General features: G+C 46.7%; 2 protein-coding genes across 2 annotated transcripts in view; one reads left to right on the top strand and one right to left on the bottom strand.

Moving 5' to 3' along the window:
- LOC121305650 overlaps window positions 1–4844 on the bottom strand; it is a 7595-nt gene extending 2751 nt beyond the window's left edge. Inside the window, exons 1-5 of the mRNA XM_041237345.1 lie at window positions 4225–4844; window positions 2460–2569; window positions 1784–1903; window positions 1258–1353; window positions 588–683 (exon numbers count right to left, since the gene is read on the bottom strand). Of these exons, the coding sequence (XP_041093279.1) occupies window positions 588–683; window positions 1258–1353; window positions 1784–1903; window positions 2460–2532 (385 nt within the window). The 5' untranslated portion in view covers window positions 2533–2569; window positions 4225–4844. The remainder of the gene's footprint in view (window positions 1–587; window positions 684–1257; window positions 1354–1783; window positions 1904–2459; window positions 2570–4224) is intronic.
- A 1059-nt stretch (window positions 4845–5903) lies between these two features.
- LOC121305608 (multifunctional procollagen lysine hydroxylase and glycosyltransferase LH3-like) overlaps window positions 5904–17500 on the top strand; it is a 12099-nt gene continuing 502 nt past the window's right edge. Inside the window, 18 exon segments of the mRNA XM_041237299.1 lie at window positions 5904–6069; window positions 7802–7893; window positions 8586–8722; window positions 9701–9864; window positions 10395–10507; window positions 10649–10712; window positions 10807–10904; window positions 11370–11471; window positions 11554–11685; window positions 11854–11975; window positions 12160–12264; window positions 12888–13013; window positions 13210–13465; window positions 13620–13779; window positions 15199–15215; window positions 15392–15538; window positions 16197–16322; window positions 17050–17500. The exon segment at window positions 17050–17500 is cut by the window's right edge and continues 502 nt beyond it. Coding sequence (XP_041093233.1) covers window positions 5943–6069; window positions 7802–7893; window positions 8586–8722; window positions 9701–9864; window positions 10395–10507; window positions 10649–10712; window positions 10807–10904; window positions 11370–11471; window positions 11554–11685; window positions 11854–11975; window positions 12160–12264; window positions 12888–13013; window positions 13210–13465; window positions 13620–13779; window positions 15199–15215; window positions 15392–15538; window positions 16197–16322; window positions 17050–17205 — 2244 coding nt within the window. The 5' untranslated portion in view covers window positions 5904–5942 and the 3' untranslated portion in view covers window positions 17206–17500.

Raw genomic sequence — 17500 nt, forward strand, 5'->3', positions numbered from 1 at the left:
GGCTAACGTTTCCACTAGAAGTCTTTCTCAGTGTCTTCAGTATAAATTCAATGACTAACATTTCCACTAGAAGGCTTTCTCAGTGTCTTCAGTGTCAATTCAATGGCTAATGTTTCCACTAGAAGTCTTTCTCAGTGTCTTCAGTGTGAATTTAATGGCAAACGTTTCCACTAGTAGTCTCAGTGTCTTCAGTGTGATTTCAATGGCAAACATTTCCACTAGAAGAGTCTTTCTCTCTTCAGTGTAAATTCAATGGCAAACGTTTCCACTAGAATTCTTTCTCAGTGTCTTCAGTGTCAATTCAAAGGGTAAATTTACGTTTTCTCAATGTATACTTTATATTACAATGTGTATTGATTACGCTCAGTTCTATCGGATGTCTTAAAGAATTACAAATTCATGTTTGTTAAAACACGTGGTTCTTTCGAAACTCCACAGGGTTACTCACTGATGACAGACACGGAGATGATGATAGCCAATAGCAGCAGAGCACAGATCCCCGTCGTTATGTACAGCAGTAAAATCGTCGCCCCCCCCCCCCCCCCCCCGAAAGCGATTGCATGTTGATGTGAAGTCTCCACACTTACAGACGGCTTTCGATCCTTGCAATTCCGAGAACACTGATGCGCTTAGGTTGGTCACTTTTTCCTCCAATGCAGCAAACTTCCTGCCTATGTTCATGTCTTTAAAATAAACAAAACAAGGTTATGTGACAAACGTGTCTACTAGAAGTCTTTCTCAGTGTCTTCAATGTAAATTCAATGACAAGCGTTTCCACTAGAAGTCTCTCTCAGTGTCTTCAGTGTGAATTCAATGGCAAACGTTTCCACTAGAAGTCTCTCTCAGTGTCTTCAGTGTTAATTCAATGGCAAACGTTTCCACTAGAAAGTCTCTCTCAGTGTCTTCAGTGTGAATTCAATGGCTAACGTTTCCACTAGAAGTCTTTCTCAGTGTCTTCAGTGTCAATTCAAAGGGTAAATTTACGTTTTCTCAATGTATACTTTATATTACAATGTGTATTGATTACGCTCAGTTCTATCGGATGTCTTAAAGAATTACAAATTCATGTTTGTTAAAACACGTGGTTCTTTCGAAACTCCACAGGGTTACTCACTGATGACAGACACGGAGATGATAATAGCCAATAGCAGCAGAGCACAGATCCCCGTCGTTATGTACAGCAGTAAAATCGTCGCCCCCCCCCCCCCTCCCCCCCGAAAGCCCGATTGCATGTTGATGTGAAGTCTCCACACTTACAGACGGCTTTCGATCCTTGCAATTCCAAGAACACTGATGCGCTTAGGTTGGTCACTTTTTCCTCCAATGCAGCAAACTTCCTGCCTATGTTCATGTCTTTAAAATAAACAAAACAAGGTTATGTGACAAACGTGTCTACTAGAAGTCTTTCTCAGTGTCTTCAATGTAAATTCAATGATTAACGTTTCCACTAGAAGTCTTTCTCAGTGTCTTCAGTGTCAATTCAATGGCTAACGTTTCCACTAGAAGTCTTTCTCAGTGTCTTCAGTGTCAATTCAATGGCTAATGTTTCCACTAGAAGTCTTTCTCAGTGTCTTCAGTGTCAATTCAATGGCTAACGTTTCCACTAGAAGTCTTTCTCAGTGTCTTCAGTGTCAATTCAAAGGGTAAATTTACGTTTTCTCAATGTATACTTTATATTACAATGTGTATTGATTACGCTCAGTTCTATCGGATGTCTTAAAGAATTACAAATTCATGTTTGTTAAAACACGTGGTTCTTTCGAAACTCCACAGGGTTACTCACTGATGACAGACACGGAGATGATGATAGCCAATAGCAGCAGAGCACAGATCCCCGTCGTTATGTACAGCAGCCTGGAAGACTTGTTGCGTGGGTATTTAGACCCCATGTGACTCATCATACCTCAGAGATATATAATCAGCCAGTTATTCTTGCAGTCTATCAGCTCTGACAAATAGTTTTGCATCATCACCCTACAGAAACGTAGTAGTGGGATGTCTTAATTGATTGAAACGATTATTATTATTATTATTATTATTATTATTTATTATTATTATTATTATTATTGATCCAGGGAGGAGACTTACAATTGTTCATAAAGTCGAATAAAACCTGTTGAATAATGTTACACTAACATATTGAAGAACCGTGTAGAACCGGTCCGGATCAAGCGCTGTATTGGACTCGTGGGAGAAGCAGCCGCTAGAGGGCGCTATACAAGCGGTGTGAAATAATAGTAAAAACTACTTTAACAGTAACGCAGTTAGGGTTAGGGGGCGATTGCAAAATCTGACATTTCGAAATACTATTGCACCATTATTATGGTTTCCTGGTAAACAAGGGTTACCAAGGGTTACCAAGGGTTACCAAGCTATGTAGCTGAGGCTGAATCACCCGGATCCTTTAAGGGTTAAAGTTTTGTGGTCAGTCCGCTCCTAGGAACCGGAGGGGCGCTTACCCTTTCTCCAAATTGGGTTCTCCTCACCCACCTCGAAGGGATGGATGAACTCTGCCGAGGTTTGGTTTGCCATGGAGAATCCAGCCGGATTAAACCAGACTCTCGCAGTGCTGTCGAAAGAACAGGCAAGCACATACTGACCAGTTAGGAGGTCCATATTATTATTATTATTATTATTATTATTATTATTATTATTATTATTATAATATATTATATTATTATAAAGAGTCTTTTCAGAAAACATATTTTTGCAACAATGTTATATAATAATAATAATAATAATAATAATAATAATAATAATAATAATAATAATAATAATATCAGTATGAATTGTAATAAAACAGAAGAGAAAGGGAGGCTCTTATACTCTCTGAACAGCCTCCCCCTGCTCTGTGCTGGTGGAGCAGAGAGAGAGAGAGGAGAGAGAGAGAGAGAGAGAGAGAGAGAGAGAGAGAGAGAGAGAGGAGAGAGAGAGAGGCTCTTATACTCTCTGAACAGCCTCCCTCTGCGCTGTGCTGGGAGAGAGAGAGAGAGAGAGAGAGAGAGAGAGAGAGAGAGGAGAGAGGAGAGAGAGCTCTTATACTCGCTGAACAAGCCTCCCCCCTTGGCTCTGTGCCCTGGTTGGAGACCACGACCAACCGCTGCTGAGAGAGGAGAGAGAGATCAGAGAGAGAGAGATAGAGAGAGAGAGAGAGAGAGAGGCTCTTATACTCTCTGAACAGCCTCCCCCTGCTCTGTGCTGGTTGGGAGAGAGAGAGAGAGAGAGAGAGAGAGAGAGAGAGAGAGAGAGAGAGAGGCCTCTAGAGACTCTCTCTCTCGGACCTCCTCCTGCTCTGTGCTGGTATCTTTTGAAACCGAGGGAGAGAGGAGAGAGAGAGAGAGAGAGAGAGAGAGAGAGAGAGAGGAGAGAGAGAGAGAGAGGAGAGAGAGAGAGAGAGAGAGAGAGGCTCTTATACTCTCTGAACAGCCTCCCCCTGCTCTGTGCTGGTTGGGAGAGAGAGAGAGTGAGAGAGAGAGAGAGAGAGAGAGAGAGAGAGAGAGAGAGAGAGAGAGAGAGAGAGGAGAGAGGAGAGAGAGAGAGCGAGAATATGAGAATTATGAGATTTTGATGACGCTATATGTCCTCCTTGTGACTTGGCCCCGCCGAAGGTTTCCCGATACTGTGTAAACGGCTAACGCTAGTCAACATTTGGACATCAATTTCTTAACGAATTTCCTTATGTCGCGACAATCTTTTAGGATCAAAAGTCGAACATTATAGCGTCGCGCACATCGCGTCTCCTGGACGGACCTAACCCTGATATATATAATATATATGTGTGTGTGTGTGTGTGTGTGTGTGTGTGTGTGTGTGTGTGTGTGTGTGTGTGTTTGTGTTTCGACTCTCGCTATCAGATCTAAAGAAAAGACAGCGCGCGTAATCTTAAACTTGAAAGCAAAGCAAAGTTTCTATTGGAGAAAACTAAAATTGGTTACAGAAGAGATTGGCTTTTCCTAACCCTCCCCCACCCCCATTCACCTCCAATTAAAAAAAAAAAAAAAAAAAAAAACATTTTATAATCCCAGCGAATTACTCCAGACACTCATATATTAGCTAACACAATCAATTAAAACGATTTACTCTGAGTAGCAATTTCTGACGAGCATGCGCAGTATAAGGAGGTGGCAGAAAATAACGGGTAGCAAATAATAGCAGGACACCGCCATCTACCACTGCCTAACAAACTTAAAATAATAATATAAGAGCGCTGTTTGCATTACTTACTCAGTGCGGAGGGTGCGAATATTCAAGCAAGGTTCAGACGGGACTGGGAGCTGACTGGTTCTGCTCAATATCAACGATTTTTGAAGAGTTGGTGTTTCATAAAATGTCAATGACTTCCTGTTTTTTGTTTTGTTTTGTTTTACCCCCAAGAAATTATCTGATGCAGAAAAAGAAAGTTAAAAAGTGCTGATTAAAGTTGTTCTTGTATTCCTCTTTTCATTCTCTAAAAAAATGATAAATTTTACAATGAAACGCCACATACATCACATCTGAGGTGCCTCGGCACTTGCAGGACACACTGTTCATTAAAACCACTTGCATATTGTTTTTAAAGAGGAGACCAAGATATTTAGCGAGCGAGTGGTGTGAGTAAAGTTTGAGCAACTATCTCCCCTTCCCGAGCGGAGAAACGAGACAACATTTGAGACGTTTTTTGGGAGGGGAATGGAATGAATTCCTTTTGAAACGGGAAGTTTGGATCCAGATTGTTATATACTGAGCATCAAAAGAAACAGATCACTTATATTTGGATAAAACTTATTAGATTAGAGCAGGCGCGGTGACTTTTTAATCGTGCTGATTGACAACTGACATGACGGAGATGCTGCAGAATGATCTGTCCGTGTTGTGACTCTTGGTCTCCCCAACCACCACACACAGATCCACACATAAAAAGGTCACATTTTTTTATTTTTCATAAACCAGTGTATACTTACATGATAAGTTGGAATCTGTATATCACTATTTATCCTTATGTGTCTATATATATATATATATATATATATAATATTATATAGAGAGAGAGAGAGAGAGAGAGAGAGAGAGAGAGAGAGAGAGAGAGAGAGAGAGAGAGAGAGAGAGAGGAGAGAGAGAGAGAGAGAGAGAGAAGAGAGAGAGAGAGATTCAGAGAGAGGGGGGAGAGAGAGAGAGAGAGAGAGAGAGAGAGAGAACACTCCCACGGAGAGTCTATCATGCTCAGCCTATCGAGAATTTCAGGAGGAAGAGAGATGGGCAACCCATCTGGAGATTATTTACTGTATTCTTTATTGTGCTCTTATTTGAATTTTATTTTATTTTATAAAGATTTTATAACTGTTCTTATCTATAATGTGATATTTAGTAAAGCTGCCCTGCATAAGCGCGTCTGCTAAGAAATAAATAATAATAAATAAAAAATATATATTAATAATAATAATAATAAAAATAATATAATAATAATAATAATAATAATAATAATAATAATAATAATAATAATAATAATATTAGCAAATAATAAAAAAATTTCGTTGGTCTAACGTGTTTTCTTAAGAACATACATCCACAAAAAGACAAAATAAATAATTACATAATCACGAATCATTTAATTATTAGGGCTTAGTAGATTTCTATATGGGGGGGGGGCCAGGGTTTCGGGGACTTTAAGAAATACTTGCACCGTGGAGAGCCCCAATCTCCACTTTCTGTAACACTAGAAAACTTTTCAGGAACTTTCCAGCGCTGTCTATAGAAGCATAGGAGCCCCTTCTAGCCCTTCCCCGGTAGGCTCTGGCTTGGTCCCTTCCCAGAGCTCCGAATGGACCGCAGCGCTGCCACTCACAAATCACTTCATTTTGAGTGACGGGGGGGGGGGGGGGGGGGGCGCATATAAGAGTTACACGTCAATCACTGTGTTTCTTGGTTCCCGTTTTCCACAAGAACTGGAGGCGGCGTTTGCAGCTATGAATGTTGCACAGCGCTGGCGGAGCTGCGGAGGGATGGGTTTTGCAATGAAATTCCTGGTCTGTGCGGTGTTTCTAGCAGCGATAACACCAGTCCAGGCTGCAGACCGTAAATCCATACCTTCAGGTACTCTATATGTATATGTATTTATTAGAAGATGAGATTGGGGCTACAGACGCGGCGCAAGGGGTACACTGTGTTAGGTGTCCATACCCGACAGTCGGGCTGGACAGTAGAGCTAGGTTCTGGAAAGTTCGTCTTTCAATTGCAGTGAACTTATATAATATATATATATATATTATATATATATATTATATATATTATAATATATATATATAATATCTATACAGATATGTCGTACGGCAAGCATCAATGTTAAGTTTTAAAATGTATTGCAATTTCTCAGTTCTGTGTCTTAGCAATAAATCGTTGAAGACCAATGCCTTATCTCTCTCTCTCTCTCTCTCTCTCTCTCTCTCTCTGTCTGTCTATATGAGATATATATAGCCTCAGTAAGTTATTTACTTGATGCGGGGTTTAAAGACAGCAGAAGAAGTTATGCATTGGACAGAGGCCAGATTAAATAAAGCATTTATCGTACGACTGACTGCGGGGTCTGTCTGCACTCCCGGGAAGCAATCGTATAGAAAGTTCTGTTTTTCGCTCTGTCATACGATTGCGGTATGACAGGGCGCTTTCTATTCATATTGTAGAGAAATAAAAAAATAAAAAAAACTTTTTTCCCATTGCCTGGTATATTATTTAAGAGTTTAAAGATGGAAAATGAACTCGGCCACACGTGTCTTTTTATACAAATAGTTCAGGGAACAATCTTAAAACGAGAATGGAATTAAAGATTTATATATATAGATTTATATAATAATAATAATAGACTCGCTAACACAGGCGGTCTTGTAGTGAGTTTGAGTTAATTTAAAAATTAAAAATGAACGATGCAGAGCTGCATCGTTAATTGTGTCTTAAATTTAGTTACCGGGCCATCAAAATCCTCCAAGTATCCCTCGCTGTTTTTTATTATTATTTACCAGGGTAAGTTGGCTGTAGGTAATGTACCATAGGTACCATAGGTAATGTTGTTTTTAAGTCGCTGGTGCTTTAAGACCGGACTGTTTTATGAATGGAGATGTGTGTTCCTTTTTGGAGTCGGGAATTCCAGGAGGGGGAAGGGGGTATCCGTTCATAAGAGACTTCATTGAGGGGAGCTCTGAGCCCCAGGACTGGGTGCAGCAGCAGCAGCAGGGCTAGTGTGAGTTTGTAACCCTGCTCAAACTCCTGGCTCCTGATCATTGCAATATTAATAATAATAAAAGACTTCATTGAGGGGAGCTCTGAACCCCAGGACTGGGTGCAGCAGCAGCAGGGCTAGTGTGAGTTTGTAACCCTGCTCAAACTCCTGCCTCCTGATCATTGCAATATTAATAATAGACTTCATTGAGGGGAGCTCTGAACCCCAGGACTGGGTGCAGCAGCAGCAGGGCTAGTGTGAGTTTGTAACCCTGCTCAAACTCCTGCCTCCTGATCATTGCAATATTAATAATAATAGACTTCATTGAGGGGAGCTCTGAACCCCAGGACTGGGTGCAGCAGCAGCAGGGCTAGTGTGAGTTTGTAACCCTGCTCAAACTCCTGGCTCCTGATCATTGCAATATTAATAATAATAACAGACTTCATTGAGGGGAGCTCTGAGCCCCAGGACTGAAGTTTGTTCAACAGACCCAATGAAGTCTGTTGGTGGTGTTATTATTATTATTATTGAAATGATAGGGAGTTTGAGCAGGGGTGCAAACTCGCACATTTTGAAATACGGATGTCCCGTGTTGTTGTGTGTTTTTTGCAGAGAACTTGCTGGTTATAACAGCAGCTACGAGGGAGACAGATGGGTTCAAGCGCTTCATGAGAACAGCCAGGCAGTTTAACTACACAGTCAAGGTAACTCGGAGACAGAAGCGATAGTGCTCCTAACTTATTTTTATTGGGACCTGTACTATGTATCGGGGTTGGGGCTGGCTGTGACTACAGATCCCAGCATGCCTCTGCACCTGCAGCAGTGTCGAGGGATGCTGGGGGCTGTAGTTTTTTATGCTATGGTCTTGTCTGTCAAACAATAGAAACCTCTATTACGATACATGTACAGCTCTGGCCAAAAGTTTTGCATCACCCTGTAGAGAAAACTAATTTCGCTGGCTATGACTACAGATCCCAGCATGCCTCTGCACCTGCAGCAGTGGTGAGGGATGCTGGGGGCTGTAGTTCTTTAATACTGTGCTCTTGTATGACTGATGATATAGACCTCTATTACGATACTGCACAAAGGCATTTCCGATCTAGGCTAGATTTAAACAGAAGTGATGATAATCCACACCCCACGGGCTTGAGAAGCCAAAAGCCAGGTGTTAAAGGAATGTTAGACTGTGGTTGAGAAATGCCTTCCAGCTTGATTGATTAGATCATGATTCTGAATGCTGATTCCACTCCAGGTTTTCCAAGTTCCCGGTGTGAGTGGAGGTTTCATTGGTTCAGTGACATGATTTTAGAGCAGGGTTGGAACAAAGACCAGGAGTGGAACGGCTGTGTTCTTTCCTCCCCCCCTGGCTGCAGTGCTGACATGCCTGTCCCCACAGGTCCTGGGCCTGGGGGAGGACTGGAAGGGGGGGGACGTGGCCCGCACTGTGGGAGGCGGTCAGAAGGTGAGGTGGCTGAAGGAGGAGATGGAGCAGCACGCTGACAGGGACGAGCTAGTGGTGATGTTCGTTGACAGGTAAACCCTCCCTCGCTCGCCCGCCCGCTCTGTCTTTTGGTGTTTTTTTCTTTTGTCCTGTTGCACAGCAGTTCCACCCATTCCAGGTTTTACTTGCAGCTCGATCAGTGTGTCTCAGGAACAAGCTCAGGTGCGTCTTATTAAACTCGCAGCAAAACCCGGAATGGATTGAACCGCTGTGCAGCGGGAGTCTTCTCTCCATCCCAGGAGATCTGTCCCCCAGATCTGTGAACACCGCTGCCAGCTGAAATTGGGTCGGGCTTGTTCTGCTGGAACCGCCACCCCCCCCTCGGTTCCCTGCGACAGACAGCTGAGATTTGAAAGACTGATTTTCAGATCTGAGAGGTCTTCACAGTCTCAGTGGCCCACGCTAGCCTCTGGTTTTAGTTACTCTGGGGCTCTTATTGCAGGACTCCATGCCGCCCCCCCCCCCCCCCCTCGGGAAAGCGAGGCACAGCCTGCATGTATTAAAGAGCTCTTTGTGTGAGTCTCTTAGCTGATCTGGGCAGCTTTGTTAGCTGAGGGAGCGTTCTCTACATGAAGTGGAGTTCAGGTTACGTGCTGTAACACAATAGTTTCAAATGACTTTTTATTTTTATTTTTTTAGGTGTTTTCTTACAGGTTATGATCCCTTATTAAGGTTCACCAGAGTTAAAGGCACAGCAAAGTGCAATAAAGCACAACGAAGCATTGTAAAGCACAGAGAGGTCTGGTAAAGCATAGGGAAGCATTGTAAAGCACAGAGAGGTCTGGTAAAGCATAGGGAAGCATTGTAAAGCACAGAGAGGTCTGGTAAAGCACAGGGAAGCATTGTAAAGCACAGAGAGGTCTGGTAAAGCATAGGGAAGCATTGTAAAGCACAGAGAGGTCTGGTAAAGCATAGGGAAGCATTGTAAAGCAAGTTAGTTAGTTCTGTAGGACAAAGCAAACATGTTGAATACATAGCTGTATATAATATGTTCATTCTTTCTCTCCCAGCTATGACGTGATCTTTGCCAGCGGCCCTCGAGAGCTGCTGTTGAAGTTTCAGCGTTTCAATCACAGGGTGGTTTTCTCGGCTGAAGGGTTCTGCTGGCCGGACCAGAAGCTAGCGTCCAAGTACCCCCCTGTGTACAACGGCAAGCGCTACCTCAACTCCGGAGGTGAGGGGCGCGGTCCCGGGCAGGCCCGCGCCTTCGTTCGGCTCAGGGACAGCGTTTTCTCACCTTTTAAAATGATGCTTAATTCACTGTGAAAAGTGGCAAGTTTCACGGGCTGGGCTCTGCAGAAATCTGCTATTTTTTTGGTTTCTATGCTAAATTTTTGGCCAGAGCTGTTGTCTACAGTGTCAGCAGATAGAGAGAATGTCATTCTCTAACCTTAACTCTCCCTTCCCCTCACCTCCTCTCTCACCTCTCCTCTCTCTCCCCTTCCTCTCTTCTCTTCTCTCATCTCCTCTCCTCCTCTTTCCTCTCACCTCCTCTCTCACCTCTCCCTCCCTCCTCTCTTCTCATCTCCTCTCTCCCCCTCCTCTCTTCTCTTGTCTCCTGTCCTCTCTCCCCCCTCCTATCTTCTCTCATCTCTTCTCCTCTCTCCCCCTCCTCTCTTATCTTGTCTCCTCTCACCTCCTCTCTTCTCTCCCCTCTATCTCCCACCTCCTCCCCTCCCCTCTCCCTTCTCCTCTCCTCTCCAGGGTTCATTGGCTATGCGACTGACCTAAGCCAGCTGGTTCGTTCATGGTCACTCCGTGATGACGACGATGACCAGCTGTTCTACACCAACATCTACCTGGACAAGGTCCAGCGGGTGAGCGCTCCGGACGCTGACCGCTGGACACGTCTCTCGTATATATCTGTATTCATTTAGCATCTCTCTCTCTCTCTCTCTCTCTCTCTCTCTCTCTCTCTACTGTGACTATTAATAATTCTCATTTAAAATATGTTTCAGGAAAAATTCAACATGACACTAGACCACAGATCAAAGATATTTCAGAATCTCAACGGCGCTGTCGGTGAGATTACACAAGAACTGTTGGAGAAATCAGTATATAATAACGATCTTTTTTGACGGGCTCTCTCACCCCGGACTCCTCTCTCCTCTTTCAGAGGAAGTGGTGCTGAAGTTCGAGAAGGGGCGTGTCCGAGCCAGAAACGTGGCCTATGACACGCTTCCTGTCGTCGTCCATGGAAACGGGCCCACGAAGGTATCATTTTTTTTTTTTTAATAAATCCCTAATTTGGAATGCCCAATTATTGTTTCTCCCGGTTCAGCGCTCCAAGCCACAGCGATGCCACCGGACCTGTGCTGCCGGAGGACAACGCAGATCTGGATGGTTCCACTGCAGCCCCGCAGGTGCCCTAACAGCCACAGGGGGGCTCTGTGAACCGCGGACTCCCCTGCCGACTTGAGCCCTCCCTACCCGGGCGGCGCTCGGCCAGTCGTGCGCCGCCTCCTGGGAACCCCTGGTCGAGGTTGGCAGTGATCTAGCCTGGACTGGACCCTGCGCTCCCCAGCCTAGAGGGCGCATCCTGCACTCCATGCGGAGTGCCTTTTACTGGGTGCGGTGTGGCGAGGCGCTGGGAATAGGCAAGCGTCGTGAAGCCCAGAGAGGCGAGCGGCAAAACAGAGGACAGAGCTTGACAGACTGTGCGGGGGAATGTTTCTGCAGCTCCAGCTGAACTACCTGGGGAACTACGTACCGACCGCCTGGACTCACGAGGGGGGCTGCGAGATCTGCAACACTGACCTGCTGGATCTCACACAGCTCCAGGTGATGGGGGTGTGTGTGTGTGGTATTGACAGGGGGGGGGGGGGAATTTGTCAGTGGTATTGACGGGGTGTTTCTCACGCAGGACGAGGAGCTGCCGCAGGTTTTGATCGCCGTGTTCGTCGAGCAGCCCACACCCTTCTTCCCAGAGTTCCTGGAGAGGCTGGTAACCATGGACTACCCGAGCAACAAGATCAGCCTGTTCATCCACAACAACGTGAGTGCAGCGCGGGCATGGCAACGCGGGCACGCCAACACGGGCACCTGGGGTCCATGTAGAGCAAGGATGGAATGAAGGCTTTTGGGTTCTCCCGTGTGTGTTTGTGTAAACGGTTCCTGGTTTATTTTATTTATTTATTTATTGTTTCCCTGTTTTTCCCTCCAGGAAGTGTATCACGAGAAGCACGTTCAGGCCTTCTGGGTAAAACACAAGGACAAGTTTCACAAAACCAAGCTCGTCGGACCGGAGGAGAATCTGAAGCACGGCGAGGCCAGGAACATGGGCATGTGAGAGAGAGGGGGAGTGGGGAGCAGAGAGCATGAGAGAGAGACGAGAATGATGAGGGAGGGGAGCACGGCTGTGAAAGAGGGGAGGAAGTTGGGGGGGGATTGAGAATGCAGTTAGGGGTGGAAAATAGTTATGCTTCAACCTGTCACCCTTGAAGCCTCTCCTGTCTCCCGTCACCCACAGGGACTCCTGCCGTCGGGACCCGCGCTGTGATTACTACCTCAGCATTGACGCAGACGTGGCGCTGGTCAACCCAGAGACCCTGAAGATCCTGATCGAAGAGAACAAGTGAGGACTGGAGGGGCAGCATGGTCCAGGAGCTGTAGTGGACTTCCCAGCTGCAGGGAGGCGATTTTAAAAAAGGGCACAAACCAGCTAGGTTTACATCCACGGTTTTGGGGTTAAATCCTGTTTTTTTTTTTTTTTTTTTTCTATTCAAAATCCCATTTTATTGTTTTGCTTCTAAGGAAATCAGACTCCTGTTGCACAGCAGTGTCACCCATTCCTGGTTTTACTACCAGCTTGATTAGCCCACAGTGTGTCGTTGCTAAGTGTTCCTCCTTTCTCTCTCCCTCCTTCCTCAACTCTGTCTTTCTCTGTCTCTCCCTCCTCTTTCCCTCTACCTCCCTCTCTGTCTGTCTGTTTCTCAATCTCTCTATCCCTCCTCTCTCTCTCCCCATCTATCCCCCTCTGTCTCTCTCTCTCTTGCTCTCTCTCTGTCTCTTTCTCTCTTCCCATCTATCCCCTCCTTCTATCCCTCCTCTCTCATTCTCTCTGTCTCTCTCCCCTCTTTCTCTCTCTGTTTCTGTCTTTCTCTCTATCCTTCCTGTCTTTATCCCCTCTTTTTCTCTCTATCCCTCCTCTCTCTCCCTCTCCTCTCTTTTTTTTTTCTCTCTCTCTCTCTCTCTCAGGTCTGTGATCGCTCCCATGATGTCTCGTTCCGGCAAGCTCTGGTCTAATTTCTGGGGTGCGCTCAGCCCGGAGGGGTACTACTCCCGCTCGGAGGATTACATCGACGTGGTGCAGGGCAAGAGAGTGTGAGTACCCCCAAAAAAATCACTTCCGAACCATGCCAGAGTACCCCGAAACTCCTGAACGAGGCTAGGGAGGAGTCCGATTGTAAACTGCACTGTGTTTCAATACGAAGCTTGCATTGTAACCCTGCGCTGTCCTGTAACACCTGTGTGAGGACGAAGGGCTCTGCCATGTTAACGCCCGGCGCTGTGTTCCCAGGGGCGTGTGGAACGTGCCCTACATCACGCAGGTGTACCTGGTGAAGGGGCAGACCCTGCGCAGCGAGCTGGCTCGGAGAGACATGTTCACCCAGGAGGGCATGGACCCCGACATGGTGTTCTGCAGGAACGTGCGGGAGCAGGGAGTGTTCATGTTCCTCACCAACAGGGATGAGTTTGGCAGGCTGATCTCCACCGCCAATTACAACACCAGCCGTCTCCATAGCGACATGTGGCAGATCTTCGAGAACCCGGTGGTGAGTAGAGGAACTGCGGCCGTCAATTCATGGGCTCACTGTTCCCACTAGAAGTCTTTCTCAGCGTCTTCAGTGTCAATTCAATGACCAATGCTCCAATATAAAAAATATGAAGAGGGGTCCAAATTGTGTTAATTCATTTATTTTATTGCAGGATTGGAAGGAGAAATACATCCATGAAAACTATTCAAAAATATTCGAGGAAGACGGTACAGTGGACCAGGTAAGACAGGATGGGTTTCAGAAACAATGATTCCCACAGTGAAAGCATAGGGAAGCGTTGCAAAGCACTGATAGGTTTCTAAGCCAGGGATGCAACAAATTTCGTGTCCCTTCGTAACGTTTCCGGTGCTCTCCAGGCCAGGTAAGTCCCCTTTTGCCTTCAGCACGGTTCGTCCCTCTCCAGGCCATTTTCGTGTCCCTTTCGGCAAACGTTCCGTGCCTCCCAGGCCAATTTCGTGTCCCTTCGCAACGTTTCGTGCCTCTCCAGGCCAAGCCGTTGCGTGAAGAATTGTAAAGCACAGAGAGGTATGGTAAAGCATAGGGAAGCGTTGCAAAGCACGGAGAGGTCCGGTAAAGCACAGGGAAGCATTGTAAAGCACGGAGAGGTCCGGTAAAGCACAGGGAAGCGTTGCAAAGCACGGAGAGGTCCGGTAAAGCACAGGGAAGCGTTGCAAAGCACAGAGAGGTCTGGTAAAGCACAGGGAAGCGTTGCAAAGCACGGAGAGGTCCGGTAAAGCACAGGGAAGCGTTGCAAAGCACGGAGAGGTCCAGTAAAGCACAGGGAAGCGTTGCAAAGCACCCAGGTGTCTCCATGTAAATTGTCTGTTGTAATATCATTTCTGTAGCAATGCATTGGCTCATGAATGACCAAAGATGTGTGCTGTGCTTTTAATGAGAACTGTTCCCCCCCCCCCCCCGTCTCCCTAAAGTCTCCATGTAAATTGTCTGTTGTAATATCTGCCCTGTATGTATGCATTGGTTCCCTGAATCTCCAATAGGATGTGTGCTGTGCTTTTAAGTTATGAGAACTGTTCCCCGGATGTGGAAAGCTTGGGGAAGGAAAGGGTGCACCAGACCTCCGGTCAGTGGTTCGGGTAGACATATGACCAAGCTCGACCAATTCCTTCATCGACTCACAACTGGTCAAAGAAACACCTTCTTGTACCAGGCTTTAAATAAGGTTTTGACAACAGCATTTTGTGTCTTCCCTTGAGCAAAGAAGGAACCGCCTTCCAAATCCCAACAGTGCTCCAAGGTCACGAGGTTGTAGGCTTCATCTACAGGAGTTACCAGTCAATGGTCAATCCAAATGCCTCGTCCTACCTAGGTTCCATGCACGCTCCGGCTCCCCTTACCCACCTCCGGTGAATAGGTCCCTCTTGCCCTCTTTGGTCCTGTCCTAGCGGGGTGTAGGGGCTGATGAGGTGCCGCCGGGCGCACACCACGTCCCCCCCTCTTTGGGTGTGTCACCTCTCGACCGCCCCCCATCGCGTCCCCAGTTCCCCGAGGGTCTCCCCTGGCAAAGGCACGGCCGCGTGGTGTGCAGGGGGGAGTCACACAGTCAGGGGAGCGCAGGGGTCCCCCGAGGGTCTGCCCTGGTAAAGGCACGGCCGCGTGGTGTGCAGGGGGGAGTCGCACAGTCAGGGGAGCGCAGGGGTCCCCGAGGGTCTGCCCTGGTAAAGGCACGGCCGCGTGGTGTGCAGGGGGGGGGAGTCACACAGTCAGGGGAGCGCAGGGGTCCCAGAGGGTAGGCGTCTCCCAGGGGTCTCACTCCCCCGAGGGTCTCCCCTGGCAAAGGCACGGCCGCGTGGTGTGCAGGGGGGAGTCGCACAGTCAGGGGAGCGCAGGGGTCCTGGTTGTTTTAGGTTTTGGTTTCCGCTCAGTTTTTTAAATTGATTCATTCTGATGTTACCCGCACTGCAGGACGAGCGTTTATCAGGGGGTTACGAGAACGTTCCCACCGTCGATATCCACATGAACCAGATCGGCTTCGAGGAGGAGTGGCTGAAATTCCTGAAGGACTATATCGTTCCCGTCACGGAGAAGCTCTACCCAGGCTACTATCCCAAGGTGGGAATTAAACAAATATTCTACAATTTTTTGTTTTTTTTTTTTTTTTTTCCCCAAAGATGCATTGAAATTCTTTAGGAATTATGTGTTTGCGTAATAACTCTGGAGAGAACGATTCCGTTTTTAATGTTGAAAGGCGACCCCTGAAGCTGCACAATGGAACAGAGCGCTGCTGCTGCTTTGGAAGGTTTCTTCTTCAATGCGTTTCAGAGCGACTCGAGTTTCACTAGAGAGGAGGAAACTGACAGTCTGGACGACCGGATCCAGCCTGTCAGGACATTTCAAACCCTCACTGCAAAAATGAGAACATGTTGTCCATTTGTGGGGTGCAGCAGGGCTAGTGTGAGTTTGTAACCCTGCTCAAACTCCTGGCTCCTGATCATTGCAATATTAATAATAATAAGAGACTTCATTGAGGGGAGCTCTGAACCCCAGGACTGGGTGCAGCAGCAGCAGGGCTAGTGTGAGTTTGTAACCCTGCTCAAACTCCTGGCTGCTGATCATTGCAATATTAATAATAAGAGACTTCATTGAGGGGAGCTCTGAACCCCAGGACTGGGTGCAGCAAAGTAACGTGTCTTAATCTTTCAAATTGTGGTAACAAGTAAGACTCTTCTCTCTCTCTCTCTCTCTCTCTCTCTCTCTCTCTCTCTCTCAGGCCCAGGCTGTAATGAACTTTGTGGTTCGGTACCGACCAAACGAACAGCCTTCTCTGCGCCCTCACCACGATTCATCCACGTTCACCATCAACGTGGCTCTCAACAGCAAAGGACAGGACTTCCAGGTCAGAGCAGCGATAAATTACAATAATAATAATAATAATAATTCAGCAGATGCTTTTATCCAGAGCGACTCACAGAGACTAGGGGGGGGGTGAACTCTAAATCATCAACAACTGCTGCTGCTGCTGCAGAGTCTCTTCCAATAGGACCTCGTTTGCTTTACATCTGAAGGACGGAGCACAAGGAGGTTCAGTGACTCGCTCAGGGTCACACACAGCGAGCCAGTGGCTGAGCTGGGATTAAACTGGGAGCCTGTCCTGTATATACCTGCCTGCATGAAAACCACAGTGACTTGCAGATGCCTGTTCTGAGAACACCGAGCCAGTTTTGAGGTTCTGAGAACCCCGAGCAAGTTCTGAGGTTCTGTTCCAGTTCTAAAAGGCTGCATTGTCTACCAGGTTCAGTCTGGGTGTGGACAGCAGTGTGCAAATCTAGCAGCTCCAGATGTGTCGCTGATCTCCTTTTTATATACCTGCCTGCACGAAGTCACCTCGGGGTGGGAGAATTTCAATTTTCAGCTCAGTAATCTGGGATATAGAAAGAACGGGCTCTCGTGACGGGTGGAAATGTTAGACCGATTTGTGCTTTAATTAGACATCTTAAACTTCTGTTGCAAATTCTCTGCATGCTGTATATTTGACCAATGTGCAATACATTTAGTGTCCACAAGGAGGCGTGTCTTTGCTGTGTCCCTAACGGCTCCTCTTCTGCTTCTCTGCTCCTGTGCAGGGGGGCGGCTGTCGATTCCTTCGCTACAACTGCAGCGTCGAAGCCCCCCGGAAAGGGTGGTCTTTCATGCACCCCGGCCGCCTGACGCATTACCACGAGGGCCTGCCCACCACGCAGGGCACCAGATACATCATGGTCTCCTTCGTGGACCCCTAGTCTCGAGAGGGAGACCTGGGTTTGTGTTGTACAGGTGGATAGGAAACTGTCGCCATTTTAGCTCCAGCGCGGTTAAGATGGCGGATCGAGTTGGAGAGCAGATTGAGCCAAAATGGGCGACACCGGGCTACAGTTTCCTCACCTAACCCTTGGTTTCTTATGCAGGTTTATCAGAGGCAATTTCTAATGAAAAACTCACTTAGTTTTGAGGTTGCTCTATCACACAACAGAACCGCTCCGAGGAGCGACTGAAGCAGAACATTTCAAAAGCACTCCTTTTTAGAAATAGATTAGA

The sequence above is a fragment of the Polyodon spathula genome, chromosome 44 (assembly GCF_017654505.1).
Source record: "Polyodon spathula isolate WHYD16114869_AA chromosome 44, ASM1765450v1, whole genome shotgun sequence".
Taxonomy (NCBI): Eukaryota; Metazoa; Chordata; class Actinopteri; order Acipenseriformes; family Polyodontidae; genus Polyodon; species Polyodon spathula.